Source organism: Gloeophyllum trabeum (genome assembly GCF_000344685.1).
Source record: "Gloeophyllum trabeum ATCC 11539 unplaced genomic scaffold GLOTRscaffold_00017, whole genome shotgun sequence".
In the NCBI taxonomy this organism is placed as follows: Eukaryota; Fungi; Basidiomycota; class Agaricomycetes; order Gloeophyllales; family Gloeophyllaceae; genus Gloeophyllum; species Gloeophyllum trabeum.
In genome coordinates, this window is record NW_006920426.1 from 517523 (window position 1) to 533613 (window position 16091).

General features: G+C 53.5%; 6 protein-coding genes across 6 annotated transcripts; 3 read left to right on the forward strand and 3 right to left on the reverse strand.

Annotated features, from left to right (window-relative positions):
- The first annotated feature begins 196 nt into the window (after nt 1-196).
- GLOTRDRAFT_81739 (acid protease) lies at nt 197-2960 on the forward strand. The gene is made up of 10 exons (XM_007872345.1): nt 197-1002; nt 1062-1092; nt 1145-1252; nt 1310-1474; nt 1529-1539; nt 1589-1700; nt 1756-2048; nt 2111-2259; nt 2325-2887; nt 2937-2960. Exons 1-9 carry the CDS (start codon nt 416-418, stop codon nt 2546-2548), a joined length of 1680 nt encoding a protein of 559 aa, XP_007870536.1. The 5' UTR covers nt 197-415; the 3' UTR covers nt 2549-2887; nt 2937-2960.
- On the reverse strand, nt 2752-4568 carry GLOTRDRAFT_133425 (uncharacterized protein; the record flags this gene model as incomplete). The annotated part of the gene is made up of 8 exons (XM_007872346.1): nt 2752-2887; nt 2937-3062; nt 3121-3210; nt 3265-3360; nt 3416-3708; nt 3768-4267; nt 4319-4470; nt 4522-4568. The coding sequence occupies 8 exons, from the start codon at nt 4566-4568 to the stop codon at nt 2752-2754; spliced, it is 1440 nt and encodes a 479-aa protein (XP_007870537.1).
- A 2333-nt stretch (nt 4569-6901) lies between these two features.
- On the reverse strand, nt 6902-8317 carry GLOTRDRAFT_133426 (uncharacterized protein; the record flags this gene model as incomplete). Its single annotated transcript, XM_007872347.1, has 5 exons — nt 6902-7053; nt 7079-7505; nt 7581-7687; nt 7744-7772; nt 7845-8317. The coding sequence occupies 5 exons, from the start codon at nt 8315-8317 to the stop codon at nt 6902-6904; spliced, it is 1188 nt and encodes a 395-aa protein (XP_007870538.1).
- Nucleotides 8318-9430: 1113 nt separating this feature from the next.
- GLOTRDRAFT_96647 (uncharacterized protein) lies at nt 9431-11009 on the reverse strand (the record flags this gene model as incomplete). The annotated part of the gene is made up of 3 exons (XM_007872348.1): nt 9431-10552; nt 10693-10938; nt 10974-11009. 3 exons carry the CDS (start codon nt 11007-11009, stop codon nt 9431-9433), a joined length of 1404 nt encoding a protein of 467 aa, XP_007870539.1.
- Nucleotides 11010-11815: 806 nt separating this feature from the next.
- On the forward strand, nt 11816-13227 carry GLOTRDRAFT_49505 (kinase; the record flags this gene model as incomplete). Its single annotated transcript, XM_007872205.1, has 6 exons — nt 11816-12121; nt 12178-12454; nt 12502-12626; nt 12676-12921; nt 12973-13098; nt 13159-13227. The coding sequence occupies 6 exons, from the start codon at nt 11816-11818 to the stop codon at nt 13225-13227; spliced, it is 1149 nt and encodes a 382-aa protein (XP_007870396.1).
- A 433-nt stretch (nt 13228-13660) lies between these two features.
- GLOTRDRAFT_133429 (MFS general substrate transporter) lies at nt 13661-15541 on the forward strand (the record flags this gene model as incomplete). Its single annotated transcript, XM_007872349.1, has 8 exons — nt 13661-13879; nt 13926-14114; nt 14316-14364; nt 14419-14502; nt 14559-14837; nt 14886-14948; nt 15003-15224; nt 15282-15541. 8 exons carry the CDS (start codon nt 13661-13663, stop codon nt 15539-15541), a joined length of 1365 nt encoding a protein of 454 aa, XP_007870540.1.
- Between the last annotated feature and the right edge of the window lie 550 nt (nt 15542-16091).

Sequence of the window (16091 nt, forward strand, 5' to 3'; positions counted from 1 at the left end):
AAGCGATTCAGACGCCGGTAAGATATTCTTCAATTCTTGGCTCAGTTTGTACAACGTCGTCCCTCTCGCCGTTATGAAGGATTGCAGCCTATAGACGATACACATCCATATGCTCGATTGTCTCATCGAAAGATGACCTTGATGCTTGGGTGCGGGCAACGTGGTCTTGTATCACTTCGGTTCGACCAAAGGCACCGATCAATCCTCTGGGCGTACTTCCTGCGCAGCCATATAAACGGGACGCCAGGCTATTCTTAAGCCTTGACGCTCTTGAGGGGCCCGCCACGACTCTGCTCACGATCTCTTGTCTCTCGTTTCCTTCGTTTCTTTTCCTTCGTTTCTCTCAGCTTGCCTGATAGCTTGGAACGACGCGCCGGGCGCTACCATTCACGACAGGGTCGGATTTTGACACAGAATGTTTTCCCTTCCTCTCTCATTATCTCTCGTGGTCCTGCTCGCCCTGGATACCGCGCAGTTCGGCCTGGCCTTACCTCGTAAATGGGAGCAGAGACAGCTTGCAACCGAAACGGAGGCACAACAGAAGCGGTGGGGGGATGTACCCATCATGAGACAGCGGAAAGCCAGACGCGACGTGGAGAAACGCAGTGCATGGGGGAACGCGGTCGGCCTGGGCGACTCGGAGGACCTGTTCTACAGCGTCGCGCTGATGCTCGGTAACACGACCACCGCGTTCAACCTTGACACCGGCTCCAGCGACCTCTGGGTCGTGTCCTCGGCGTGCCAGACGGGCGGGTGCGAAAAGTCCACCTGGCCGCAGTACCCGCTATCCACCTTCGAAGACACGGGCGCAGATGTGCTGATGCAGTACGGGGACTCGACCACGGGCACCTCGGCCTCCGGTCCCGTCGGGCGGGACACGGTCACGCTGGCGGGATTGTCCATACAGAGTCAGCCGTTCGCGGCGGTGAACAAGACGGACAGCAGTGTGGTCGTAGACAATGACGCAGCGGGTATCTTTGGACTCGGATTCCCTAGCGAGAGGTGAGTGACGGTAGCTAGCCGATTATTCTACGTACGATGAAGCGCTTGTGTCCGTGCAGTCAAGTCCAGGCTGCTGTGGTCAATCAACAGGTGAGCCGTCAACGAGTTTATAGATATACTACATAGATTAGACGCGCTGCAGTTCAACACACCAAAGACAACCGATGAATTCGTCTCGACGACGTCCCAGAACGGACCGCTGCTGTCCCGCCTGGCCATGACCGGCCAACTCGCGCAGCCGATGTTCACCGTAGGTCTAAAGACTCATCGCACGCGTCTCCCATATCTTACCGTCACCTACTATTAGATCACGCTCCAGCGAGACACCATCGATGTCGGCGGTAATCCCGGCGTCCTGACGATCGGCAAGCTTCCGGACGGAGTGGATAACTCGTCCCTGACTTGGGTTCCCGTAAAGTTGTACTCGCCTGCAGACGGCGGATTGAATCCGCCCACGTTTGCCCCCAATGAGGTGCGTGCGGTCCCGGTTGCTTATTTTGGTTGTTTTTGACAGTGTGTTCGCCAGATCTATCCCCTGTAAGTCCTTCTCACTCGGAAGCTTCCGCCCTGCTGATTCGCGGTGAAGCCGCTGGGAGGTAGAGCTCGACGCTGTCTACCTCGACGGTCAGAAACTCGCTGACTCGGCCATCAAACCGAGCGGCGTGCAGTCCACGACCGTCTCCGCTCTAATCGACACTGTACGCCCCCCTCCCTCCTGCACTCACTACCTTAACCTCACCTTACCTCCCCTAGGGTAACTCGATCCTCCGCGGGCCCGAAGACGTCGTCAACACGATCTTCTCGACCGTGTCGCCGACGTACAACCCCGCCAGCGCGAACTCGGTCCCAGCGTTCCCCTGCGGGACGCCGCACACGCTCGCGTTCCAGATCGGCGGGAAGATGTTCCCCGTCGACCCGCGCGACTTTGTCGTGCAGCAGAAGGCCGGAGATGCGAGTAACTGCTACGCCGGGAACCTCGTCTCGACGGACCCGCCGTCCGTCGGCGGGCTGTTCAGCTGGAGCTTGGGCGACCCATTCTTCAAGTCGTGAGTGATCGCGGTTATCTGGTCTGTTGATCCCTCAGAGATTAATTGACGTGCGGGTGCAGGAACCTCATCGCGTTTTATTATGGCAACCTTACCCACCCGTCGCAAGATCCCCCACGGATTGGGTTCATGTCGACCGTCCCGAGCGACGCGAGCACGCAGTTACAGCAGGTGGTCTCTTCGGCTCAAAACAACGGTGGCAAGTTTGCCTGTACGTACTCTTTTCCTTTCGCCTGATTCCCCCCCTCTCCCCGTGCTGACGATCAATTCCCAAAGCTACGTCCGACAACGCGCTGGCGGCGACCGCCAACGTGGCGTCGACGACGTACTCCATGTCGGCTTCAGCTACCCCCGCATCAACCACGGGCGGCGCACAGGCGTCCCAGACGGAGAGCAGCAAGAAGAAGAGTGCCGCCAAGGCGAACTTCGGCTGCGCGGACAGTGTCGGCGTCGCGGTGACCGCTCTGGCATCTATCTCTTTGCTACTACAACTCATTTGAGGGTGATGGACGGCTATGGAAGGACTTCTCTATTCCGGGACATATCGTACTTGTTTCGTTTCTTCTATCTATATGGTCTATTTGTAATAGGGCATATACTCTATGATGAGCATAGTCGCGTCGGTCAGTCCTTGGTCATTGATGCGATCGACACTTCTCTAGATGTCTCGGAGAAATAAAGGAGAAACAGAAAAGGAGTGTCCTTATAGGTCGAGCGTAGATCGAAGCACTTCTACGACGGTTCTCAGAAACGCATCGATCGTGGTTCGGTCGTAGTAGTGATCATTGTAATTGACCTGTATGTTGTACTTGCCATTGAACGTCCAAGCACGAGTGAAGCTGGTTTGGGTGAGTACGCGTGCGAAATCTTTCGTAAAGAGGAGCTTACTATTGTGGCTCGGTTATACGGCCGGAAGCACTCACGTCCAGCACTTCGAGAGCGCTTCCGTGGAATCGCGAGATGACCGAGTCAACTATACCCAAGTTGGAGGTGAAAGCGTTGCAGAGGCCAATGCTAGGTGAGCAGAGATTAGCGCATATGATAGCCGTGGTAGCTTTAGGCCACAACGAACCCCTTCTGTGCCGCTACCCCTGACCAAGTCGCAGCGCCTTCAGCAGTAGTATTGACAACGTCAACGAGAGCACCACTATCCCTCCAGAACCTAGCGAAGGCGTTGAGTGTCTCCTTACAGGCCCGTTGAAGGCTTGGGGCTTACTTCATGTCCGCTGTGATTTTCCTCATCATCTGAAGCAATGCAGAGTTCCGGTCCGAGCCAGCGGCCATTTCTAGAGGACAACTGACGGAAGCATCGCTAGGAGACATCAATATCTATAGATCAAGTACGCTCAGCAGTGCTTGGGGCGCACCATAGACAAAGACCGCTGTAAGTATTGCTCCATTTAGCACTCAGTAGGTCCCTCGAATCCACGGCGAGCAACGAGACACAATGGGACGATGAATAATCCTCATCTCTGGGCGGTGCCAACATGACAGTAGCGAGCCAGAGTGAGGCTTGTAAAACCGTGTTATTCGTTACCCCAAGGGACTTATGCTTCCGGAATAACCTGGCGCTTTCCTCTTGAGAGAAGGAGTAAAGGACCCGACGAGTGACACCTTCACCACTGGGTGACCTAGTCTTCGGAGGTAATATGTGATTCATCTGCAGTTAGGAAGCTGAGATCGTGTTGCATCACCTTATAATTGGATAAGGCGACGCACCTTGCTGGTGTCCTGGCGCCATTTACGGAGGCAGCGGTCTACACTCTCGTCACTGATGGCGCTCACTTCCTTCACAAGTTCGAGAGGAGGTGGAAGAAGGTCCAGATAGTCCACCGTACCTGGATTCCAGCGAGGACGTGAACCTTCGTCCGCACCCTCCGACATGACCTTCAGTATGCTCTGCAGGATCATCATGGCTCCGCGCGCGTCCATAATACAATGCGGACTCGCAATTGCGATAGTGTAGGTAGGCGCCTCGCCCGCACCGTCTAAAGGTGCGTAGAAGATGTGTGGAGCGGCCAGGCGTGCGGCCTCTCGAGTAAGAACGGTCTCCAAGAATACGTCGACGCTGTATTCAGAAACGCTATCGAATCTCTTTAGTCTCGCGGCAATTATGGCATCGGCTTCGTCCCAGCTACTTGGAATCTTGCAGGCGATTTGCCCGCCATTGGAGACGGGCTCGGCACTTGACAGCAGTAAGGGATACATGCCCACCGTAGCTGTAGAGGATGAGCATATCAGCGACTATGCTGGCATTCTACCCGACTTACATGTTAAGGCATATCTGAGCCTATCTTCGAACTCCTTGGGATCGGCTAAGCGGTTGTCAGTTACCTTGACGGTCGCTTGCACCGTAAAATTTGTTAGGCCGCGTTGGTTTCTCGCCGCAGCATAGAAGAATTTTTCTTTCCCCCATATCGGTCTAGGAACGGGTCAGTGAGTCTACTAGGGCAGCCAAATGTCCATATGTTACCTTGAGAAAACAGGGCCCTGATTCCGCACGACAAGCTCCCAGTTCATGCCTGTAGTTCTCGGCCTCCGAAAAAAGGCTTGACGCGCCTAGCCGCCAGTTCCATCTTGCAGTTTTATGTCTGAGAGTTCTCCGTGTAACCTATACACGAACCTTAGTAAAACAGGATTTGCGTAGGTTCCGGTGAATGTCGTAGAAAATACCTGCTGTGATACTGCTGCCACTTGGAACAGATCGGAATCCGTTATCGTCGTTAACAGTATTGATGATGTGGCTCATTGGAGAAACGATAACAGCGTGCCGTAACATTCCCAGCTGCGCCGGCGGAACTCCTTTACGTGCTACGTAGGGGTACGATGAGGTGCACACTCAGCATAGAATACACAGGGCATTTGTCGGGAGGACCTACGCCTTTAACATTCCTCCCGTTGACTCGATCCAGGGCCTAATACAACAAAAGCGATATACTTCCGTGAAGCGTGGCGTGGTGGCGCTGTTCATTCATGGATGCAAATAAGTATATTATCTCCATGTAGCAATTGAATGGAAGCTATAGACGGTCGTCCGATCCTATCAGCTTAAGAACGTCATAAGTTATGATCTCAACTATGACCTGAAGATACAGATACTGCCAACACCGGTCCGAGGACGTGCGGGAAAGCAGGATCATATCAAATCAGTTTCAAGGGTTCTCAGACCAAGTTTGTACCTCACCGATATAGATCGCCCTTTGACATCATGTCTTCGGTTTGTCGACCCTAGCATCGCTCAAACAAACTCTCCCGACGTCCCAAACTAGCGGCGCCAAATTCGAGTTGCAGCCAAAAAAGTGAATGGATCATCTCAACGTGCTGAGGCCTCAAGAATTACCTTTGATGTCGGCATATTTGACTCCACAGCGGATCCGTGCTATAGTATCTCCTGCCAAATAACTTGAGCCGAGTACAAGCATCCAGGAGCCCTGAGGACTACCTGCTAACCCACATAGTGATGGTTCCTGTACTACTGTGATGGTGACTGCAACAAGCGCTCAGTCTCGTCTAAAGATAGAAACACAAGAATCTACGGCACCTTCGGAAGTGTTGAGCCTCCGATTCTCTCAAGAAAACTGGTCGACGGAGTGAGTGTCTGAGCATGTGTTGTAATTCGTCCATTTGCTTCTTCAGGATGACCAAAGGCAAGGGAAGAGCTAGAAACAGCGATTGCGCCAGCACGCCTCCACAGCCGCTTCTTCTACAGTCAGTGATAGGACTTGTAAGAGGCGGCGTCCCAGAATCTCCGTCAGCTGTGCCACAGCTTTGACGCAATGAGTTGGTCCTCGTTGCAACTGTCTTGTCGTCAACAATAATCGCAGCGAAAAATCGTAGAACATGACGTACAGGCTATCATAACGTATAACACGACGTCGACTGCAGTGTTGGCTCACACGCACGGCAAAATCGCACGCGCTCGCTGCGCGTCCCGACATAGAACGATGACTACTGCAGCTGTAAGACGTGTCAGACCCCCTTACGCACAGGCTCCGGTCCCTACATGGGAACTAAGACCGATCTGCATGACTGATTACGCTAGAATATGCAAGTGAGCGTAACGTTTGAGATCAACAAGCAAGGATCAAAGATACATGACGGTCTTAGCCGCACACTTTTTCAGGCGCCTGAAGACAGCTCGTTGTTCTTGGTCGGGCAGCTCGGAGGCCGTTGTCATTACTCCACGCATCCGGAGGATTGGTGGGTTACAGCGATCAATGAATTAGTTAAAAAGAAACAAAAAAACCGCGGGGGCGCGGGGGGGTAGGCAGGGAGAACAATGCAAAACTCAGTAGCAGTACAGTTGGACCTTACAGCCTTCGAACATAATCAAAGTCCACTCACCTGACTGTCCCCGCGGCCCCACCGGATCACCAAACCCTTTGCCAGCGCGAATACCATACGTCTCTCCCTGCGTTCCACTGCAAGCAAAACCTGTCACTTAAAGTCCGAGAGTGACGACTGAGCGAAAGAATATTACTAATAGACTTTGGACCTTTGGACATGGTGTGAGTGACAAACAAAACGCGTCAGTCACGTGAAATAGAACGTCACGTTCACCAGCTGGCATGAAATACTCAGAGGTCTGACAAGTTAGCGATTTCCGTGAAAATGGCCGTCATAGGGATGTCAGCTCCGTTCTGGAGCTCACAAGTGCGCGAAAAGTTGTGGGAGAGCTCGAGACCAAATCGTGACAAAACTACCGCAGCATTTCAAGGCTTGCTAATCGGCCCTTGAGATCTCGTGCTATGTGAGTACACAACAATATACCCATGAGAGCGTACACCTCTTCGCATAAGGAATCCACTCTCACTCTAACCGTCGATGACGGTGAGCGACGCGAGAGCCACCTCTCAAGACGATGCGCGGTGGCCACCTAGAGCCACCATTTCAATTCCGCCATCCTCCTCGACCAACGGCAGATTTCGAGTTTCCGTGTGTGACAGTGAAGACGGCCCAGCAAATGGGAGCTCCTGTTGCTCAGGTTCCAAAGGCACGACGGAGGCTTGCGGACTATCAGGGAGGGGTACCTCGGCCCTCCCGTATGCTAGCGGATGCTCCCTCCAAGCGCGCAAACGTATCTTCGATCCGGAATTCTCGGATTTGGATTATAGTGGGCGGTTTTGGGTCCGGCTCAGGTTCATCCTCCGACGGCAGTGGCTCTGAGTCCGGTTCGGAGATGGGCGGGCTCGGTGGGAGCTGTTGGTATTCTGGCGGCACATGATCGTAGCCTGGAACGTAGACAACTTTGTATGTGAAGGGCTTCGGCTTGATTTTTCGATGCGGCAGCCAGACGAGCTTGACGTGCGCGCCGACCTCGACTTTGCACTCATCCTTCTCGTCATCGAGGTTCGGGTTCGTGTTGTCTGGGTAGACGAGTTTGTACTCGTTTCGCTCGACCTTCTGTCGGTATTTCGGCGATCTCCTATACCAGAGCCGAAGGACGTCACGTCGTTTCTGTTGAAGCGAACAAGGGTCAGTATACAAAATGAAGAGACAGAGATTGGTACGAGCATCTGGACTCCCGCATACTGCCCAGTCAAGGGGTATTTTTCGCCCTTGAGGATCTTCGAAGAGAACCATGCCACGGTCCGATTTAAATATCTCCTGTTCTTGCTCTGCAGGGTCAGGCTGTCCAGCTGGTGCACGAAAAGTGATGAATTCGATGTAGTGGCACTACGGAAGGAGGATTAACCTTCTGGACCTAGCCTGTCATTCATAGATCTGTGCAAGTCGTGAGGTTCGTGAAGGTCATCATCAATTTTCATGCGAATGATATGCGGTATCGAGTCTTACCGCGTCAGAATGTTCAGTATTCCTTGCAAATCCTCGTAATGTTTGGTTACCTCTTTGTTCCATTTACTGACCTGATCGTGCCTGAAGACGGAGTATCCAAACTTATACATCGCAGACCCTCCTTTCCCGACAAGACCCAAGTTGGCGGTTGGCGTCTCGAACTTGGTATGCACTTTCTTGATTTCCTCCTCAATAGTCTTGACAGCTTTCTGAGTATCCACAAGCTGGTCTTCGAGTTGCTTCAGATGCTCAGGTGACAAGCCTGACTCAGTCATAACTTTCTGCGTCTCGACTATCGCGGCTGCTCTCTCAATTTCCCTCCCGAGATTGTCAAGCTCCTTGATCAGATCCACGAAACCCGACGGTGCGCCTTGTCCGATGATATGCGCGAGAGTGGTGGCGATCTTGTAAACAGCCTTCGTGAGCATGACGATGTCGCCGAAGGACCCGAACGCAGGGGCGAAGATAGGCATGGTTCGAGGCCGGCAGAGAGGTCAAGGTCGACGTCAATGGGGAAGCAACCTCCTCGATACGCATGGTTCATCCGTGGGTATATAAGTCGTCTCACTGTGACAGCTGTGCCAGCATGAGGCATATCAGAAGATCGCTGCTGTGTCGTCTTGTGTATCACGGTGGGCGCCCGAGCGCTGACTGCCCTGTGAGTTTCTTCCGACTTCATCTAGTGCACGTGACAAGTCCCCAGGGGCGAAGCTTCCCAAGGCCTGCTAGACATACTTACTAGAAGGACGGGTATTGCCCAAGGATCCAACGAACGGCGTATGTGGATATATCAACCACGCTATGCCCTGATGATATGTGTGCCTCCGTAAAGCCAGCTCCTGTCACGACATGTAGAAGTAACTTATGCCAATTGACCAAGAATCGAACGTACTTATAGCCAGACTATGGAGCTACTATGTTTCTCTATGTCCTTGATGCAGCAGAATAATCATTGCTGAGGGTAACTCAGTGAGTACTTTCGGAGTCTAAGACCGCAATTCATCGTGATACACGCACCGTGCCCACGTTGACAATAAACAGATTATATTTGAATTGTAAATATTTCTCCATATTCATCCAGCGAAGCACTTCGCAGAGTTGATGCTACTTAGCTAGCGACCCGACAACCAGTTCAAGGCGAAGTCAAAGTCGTCACACCTTGGCACGGTGGCACCGTCTACTTGGGTCAATGATGTCAGATCCGGCTGAACGGGCCAAGGACGCCTCACAGGACAGAGGTATCCTTTTTTGCAGCCACCGCAGAAACTGACACCTCGCATGTCCGCCGTGTATCGAGACCGCGCTAGTCATGCGCGAGAAGGAAAGTAAAAGGGAGAGAACAAGACGAACCTAGGCCGCAATCCACCGCGTCATCATCGACACAGGCTGACAATAGATAGGCAAGCAGGACAGAATAGGACGGAAAGGGGGAAAGCGAGCGTGAAGACGAGACGCGACGAGAGGTGACGGACGAGACGACAGAAAAGGAGAAAAGCTCATTGAAGAGCCCATTGAGGATCCGGTAGAGGAGTGCGTCGAGGGGCCCGTCCGGAGGGGGGGGGTGCGTTGCGCGTTGAGTTTACCATCTACTGGACGACGTCGTAGAGGTAGTTGCCGGGAAAGACCTTCTTAATCTGCTCGTCGAGCCACCAGTACGGGGTTAAGTAGGTGGTGTCTGTCTCATCAGTCGCGCCGCCACCGCCGGTGAGCATGCCGACGATGCCGCCGCCTCTCTCGAGGGCGATGGCGCCAGAATCTCCGGGGGCAGAGAAGGCGCCCCGCTTCCTGTCGCAGGGCAGGACGGCTACCTCGACGGACGTCTGCTCGATCCCGTATTCGGTGTATACGCGAGTGGACGAGTCCAACCCGTTGACGCGTCCTACGGTCGTGCCCGTGGTCCGGCCGTTCTTCACTACGTGGAGGCACTTGTAGCCGTTGGCGTCGAGCTGCTGGGGCGAACGGATCTCCTTGTCCTTCACGACGCCATTGGCCTGGAGGAGACCGTCGCGTGGGTACTTGTAGCCAGCCTCGGGTCGGGGGAACATGATCATGCGGTAGTCGGACGACGAGAGGTTCCCGCCCACGAGGATAAATATAACAGTCGGCTGGAACCGCGCAATGATACTGTGGCTAGCGATGGAAAACATACCAACATACACCTTGTTGCCCTTGAACGAGACCCAGTCGATCTTGTCCTCGTAGAGTTCAACCAGCGCCCAGTCGCGGGTGAACTTGTGTGGTCCGTCGCTGACGGCGATGGGTTCGGCGTGGAGGACGAAACCGATGGTGCGATGTGCTGGGGTCGTCCTGGACCTCGTGACGTCGCTGTGAAGCTTGTTTATCTTCTCGATTTTCTTCTCCGCCCTGTCCACCAGGTCCAGGTACTCCTTGCGCGTTTCGGCCGTCTCCTCATCCTCCTCCCCGCCCTCGGCGGGCTCGGACAACCTAGCAATATTGTCGTTCCAGATGTCGATCGAGCTAGCGAAGTCACCAATGACACTCAGCATACTCGTTACAGCTCTGCTATACCCCTCGCTCCCGAGCGCGACAATCTCCTGAGTACCCTGGCCGTTGCGCCTGCGCGACACACCCGCGTTGGTGAACGCGGGAGGAGGTCGAGCGACGTGGGTGGCGGTCAGGATGACGGTGCGCTTGTCGGCGCTGCTAACACGGAGGTACAGGGCACCTGTATCCTCGTAGTATGGCGCCTACAGCGGCGCTATGGAGAGGCCAAGCGTGGGCGTGAAGGGCTTGAGGAGTTCGGGGACAGGGTTGCGAAGGGGTTGAAGGGAAGCAACTTGGGACCCGGAGCGACAGACCGGGTGACGACTGATTCACGAAAAGCGACCTCAATCTCGGGGAAGCCAGCCTGAGCGAGGATCTCCTTGATGGCCTCAGCCGCAGCTATGGCAGCGTGGTAGGAGAGAGACTCGGGATAGACCCCAATCCACATAAGGAGCGGGCAGAACGGCTTCACCTGCCCCTGTTCGGCAAAAGCGACGGGGTCGATCAAAGTCCACTTGACAGCCTGGGAATCGAGTAACTGGTAGATGCTCGTTCCGAGAGCGTGCCATTGGTCGGGGATGGGGTAGAGCTTCACGAATAATGCGATACGATTTTGGCCCGGACCGTTCGCTCGATGCTGGGCCCGACTTGTAGATGCATGGAGGATTGCTAGGCAAACCATAGAAGTCCTTATACGCCACCGGGTAGTAGTTGGTGAGGCGGGACGGGTCAGAGACTACACCGTCCTCCTTAGTCCTCCCGCTCCCGTCAACGTCAAGCTTGGCAAAGACGGAGGCAATGGGAGAAGAGGAAGAGCATGGGCACCGGGGAGATGGGAGAATAGTTCGCCTGGTTCTCAAATGTGGCAAGGCACAGCTTGAGGAATTCCGGGTCGAGGTCGAGGGGCACATCAGAAACCACTGGGAAACGAAAGATCAGTGACCAGCTAAAGGACTTACTCAAGAGGTCAGTTGTTTGATATAACGAAAGGGAAAGCAGCGACTATTTCGCAGGTAGAGGACGGAATAATTGGATAAGAGGGAAAAGAAATACAAGACGTTAAGTCCGTGCGACCGTATTCAGGTTCGACAAGGACATATTGTTTCGTGGCTGAGCCTGGCCATATGCATGGAGCTCCTGCATGATTTGATAGAGCTCTTTGAATGGAATTACGTAAGCATCAGTAGAAAGCAGTTCGACAACAGAAACTAGCGCTGCCTTCTCCATCTCTTCATCACGGCTTCCACCCGTACCACGACGACGCCGGCCCCTCGCACGACGTCGCTGCAGTTTCGGAGTGCTTGGTAGCCGCAACAATGGCGACGCCCATCCGCAAAAAACGCAACTTCAAGGCGCTGCAGCTTGACGTCGGCGCGTCGAAGACACCAGCCCCGGAACCGGAGACAATTATGCCTATGCGTGCGGCGCCCGCGCCGGGCGCGGGAGGGAAGAAGAGGCCCCCGCCTATGACCTTGAAGGCGCCGAAGGTGAAGACGGATGCCTCACCCGCGGTGGAGAATGGTGACGGTAACATGCTCGCGGTGCCTTCGACGGCCACCTCAGCCCCTCCGACGGGGAACATCAACTCGCACAGGAATACGTATCATTCGGCGCTTTCGGACACTCTGGCTAACTTGGAACTGAATGATGAGAAGAAGAAGTACGATTTGCGAAATGAGGACCTCAAGGAGCTGCGAGAGCTAGGACAGGGTAACGGCGGCAGTGTGAAGTTGGTTGAGCACACACCGACGGGCACCATTATGGCAAAGAAAGTTGGTGGTCTATGGATTTCTTTGTGACATTGGGGCCCCTAATTTGACTCTGTTAGATTGTCCTCATTGATGCTAAACCAGCGGTGCGGAAGCAGATTCTCCGTGAACTGCACATTATGCATGATTGTCATTGCCCCTACATCGTCTCCTTCTACGGCGCTTTCTTGTCTGACCCCAACATCTGCATATGCATGGAAGCTATGGACAAAGGGTCGCTTGACGGGATATACAAGAAGATCGGCCCCATAGACATTGAAGTCGTGTCTAAGGTGGCGCTGGCGGTACTTGAAGGGCTCACGTATCTCTACGATGTCCACCGAATTATCCACCGAGGTTCGTACACTCCGACCGGCCCTTACCCCTGTCCTGACGCCACCCAGATATCAAGCCGTCGAATATCCTGTTCAACTCGGAAGGACAAATCAAGATTTGTGACTTTGGCGTCTCGGGTGAGCTGATCAACTCAATAGCAGACACGTTCGTCGGGACATCAACATACATGAGCGTGAGTCGCTTCGTGTTCTCCCTGGAGACCGAAATTAACCATGATACAGCCCGAGCGTATTCAAGGCGCGCAGTACACCGTAAAGTCGGACGTCTGGTCCCTCGGGATCTCGCTCATCGAGCTCGCCCTCGGGAGATTCCCCTTCTCCGACTCCTCGTCAGACGATTCCGACCTCTCCGACCTCGAGGGCACGCTCTCGCCCGCGCGTCCCGGGTCCATCGCGCTCCCGCCGAGCCGCTCGCTCGAGGAGCGCAAGCGGGAGAAAGACAAGCGTAATAAGCGCAAGAGCAAGGGCGTCAGCCTGCAGGGCGGTGGAATGACGATGAGCATCCTCGAGCTGCTGCAGCACATCGTGAACGAGCCCGCGCCGCGGCTGACGCCCGAGGGCCGCTTCCCGAAGATGGCAGAGGAATTTGTGGACAGCTGTTTGTTGAAGGACCCGGATGCGAGACAGACGCCGAAGCAGTTGCTGGTAAGTCAATGACTTCTCGTGCATGCTTGGTTCAATGCTGATGGATGTTGGTTTGTTCAGAAACATCCTTGGATCGACCATGCACGGAAGTCAGACTTCAACCTCGCAGAATGGGCCTCAACGTTCTAGACAGGCTGTTGGCTCCCTTTATCCACATCTGATCTTCACCTTCATCTTTCTATGTGAGTCTTCCCACTTGCATGTCCTTCCCGCTTCGCGTGACTCAATGACTCTACGTTAGAGCTTAATCATTATCTATAGGGTTGCGTCGCTCATATTCCCCCCGTAGCATGCCATTTCGTTTCGATCCCCGCTCTCTTGTGTCAGATCATGAATCACGCCTGAACGCTGTATTATTGTAGGAGTGTGCATGTGAGTCCGGAGCAGCGCGCGAGCAGGCGCTCGCGCTGTGCATGTAATTTATCGAATCCTGGAACTTGTGAATTGTAGTAGTGCGAACGTACAGTACGAAGCCGCTCCGAGGACCGCATGGCGCCCTTTAAACCTTATTTACGTGCAGCTTGGATGCTGGTGCGCCGGTCCATGTAGGAGGCATATCAAGATGCCAGAGTGGTATCACCTGAAGACGTTGAAGCCGCCATCAGTTGAGACGGTAACATGGGCCGCTAGACAGCCTTTGCCTCCCTCGACGTCCACTGTGAACGTGTCCGTCAATGAAGCGACCGAGCCAGACAGACGCGACTCGGAATCCCTGGCTGATAACTCAATTAACGGAACCACCCTTGCGCCAGTGGACAGAGGCTTCGGAGCGTGGTCATTCGTAAGGGATTGACTGTCAGACTGGACTTGGAACTTATGTATCTTAGCTTGTTGCAGCATTCTTCGTCCAGGCGATCGTCTGGGGATTCCCCAATTCTTCCGGAGTATTCCTAGCGTCGTACCTGAACGATCCTCGTTTCAACTTACAGAAGGATTCTTCTTCGTTATTGCCCTTCGTTGGCACTCTATCCTCCGGTATAATATACTGTTCGGGTAAGGTCATCCCGTCATCTGTCGTATGTTGTGCGACACGCTGAATTATTCATGCCTATTCAGGACCCGTAGTCCATGAATTGACCGGTCGGAGACCCTATTACCGCAGGCCGCTCCTGTGGATTGGAGCTATTTTTTGCTGGGCGAGCCTTTTCGGTGCAAGTTATGCTACCAAGGCAGGCCTGCATCACCACTAAGCGTCCAATGGGCTGATTGTCGTATAGGTTAATCAGCTCATTATTTTGCAGGGCGTTATTTATGCCATAGGAGGATGTGGGTATATTGTCGTATAGCTACCCCTGCCCTCATTGATCCAACACCTTTTAGCCCTTCTGTGGCATCCTTGCATATCATATATGTCAGAGTGGTTTGTCGCTCGCAGGGGACTTGCTAATGGGATGATGTTCGCTGGTATCTTCCCGCTGCACTTGTTAGTGCGAGAGAGTTGCCTGATATTATACCACTAGGAACAAGTATAGCGGGCCTTTTCCTGCCGCTCATTCTCCCTTCCCTATTGAATAGATTCGGAGCGCCAAGCACACTCCGCATCCTGTCGATTGTCATTCTGGGCATGCTCATCCCCCTTTTACCGTTCGTCAAGGGTCGCCTGCCGGAAAGCCGGGTACATGGTCCCAACGCTCGGTTGACGGACTGGTCATGGACTAGGAACCGCGTCTTCTGGCTTGTGCTTGCGGTCAATACTATCCAAGGATTCGCCTATTTTGTCCCCATTATTTGGTTGCCAAGTCAGTTCTTTGCTATGAATCCCCCATCTCTGTTCTGACTTGGTGCAGCTTTCGCAATGGGACTACGAGTCAATGGCACCGACTCCGCTCTCCCTGTCGCACTCCTTAACGGTGAGCATGGTATTCTACGGAGGCCATGTCGTCATGATTCATATTGTACGCCAGGTGGATCCGTATTCGGCCGTCTTGTTTTGGGCATCCTGGCGGATAGATATAACCCCTGGGTACTTGGATCTATGACTTGCATTTCCATTTCCCTAGCCACATTCGTCCTCTGGGGAGTGCTTTCTGACAATATCGCTGCATTGATAACCTACGGAATAGCATATGGGGGTCTTGCCGGAGGATGGTCCAGTTTATGGACCGGGTTTATTCGGCCTATTGCCAGTAAGTCACCATAACGGATGACATCTTTCCATAAGCTGAAGACAGTTCGAATCGCAGAGGATGACCCGACGCTGTCCACGTATATCTATGGTCTCCTGATGTTTTCCCGTGGGTTCGGAAACGTCGTGTCTACGCCAATATCCACCTCCCTTTCGCGGGGGTATCCTCCAAATGCCATGAATGGCAAGACAGGGTTCGATGTAGCAGGGGGACGCTTCGAGAAGATGATTGTATATGTCGGGACGTGCTTTGCGAGCGCGGCTGTGGTCGCCTTGGCTGGATGGGCTGTGGAAAAATCCGGGCCTCGCCGTACTTGACTGATATAGAGCCAAGCTCTGGGTCCTGGAAGAAAGAGTGCTTACGTTGAGAATTGGATGTCTGGCGCACCGGATAAGCAAAATAAAGTACTAAGTGTCCTGTTGTGGGCGCCCATGTGTCAATGACCGTGAGCGCCATGGTTCGCCGGACCGACCAGGACTACCAAATATGGCATGAACCCACTACCTGCGTCTTTGCTATTGCGCCCCCGCGTAAACATGACCAAATATTACCTTTTGGAGAAGAATATCATGTGACCTCCGACCCCTCCGGCCGCGTCACTAAAAATAACTGGACCCAGCCGTATTAAGTAAGCGCCAATTACATTGCCATCATATATTTTTAACGTGTAAGACATGCATTGCTTCTTTAGTGTAGTGGTTATGCGGCATGCATTTAGCACAGGACGTCTAAAGTTCAATTCCTACTGTGCACATTTTTTGATTTGTGCTTTTAGGGTTAGGGTTTATTACCTTTCCTTACTGTTGGCTTATATATTTACCTTGTCAGCCACATGTATCACAGCTATATAGATTTCAATGAAAAATT

Bases quoted from the DNA above. Each gene is read 5' to 3' on its own strand.
- GLOTRDRAFT_81739 (XM_007872345.1), top strand. From the start codon at position 416: ATGTTTTCCCTTCCTCTCTCATTATCTCTCGTGGTCCTGCTCGCCCTG. The intron at 1,003-1,061 runs GTGAGTGACGGT...GTGTCCGTGCAG, and splicing joins CTCGGATTCCCTAGCGAGAG to TCAAGTCCAGGCTGCTGTGG. The intron at 2,049-2,110 runs GTGAGTGATCGC...GTGCGGGTGCAG, and splicing joins GGCGACCCATTCTTCAAGTC to GAACCTCATCGCGTTTTATT.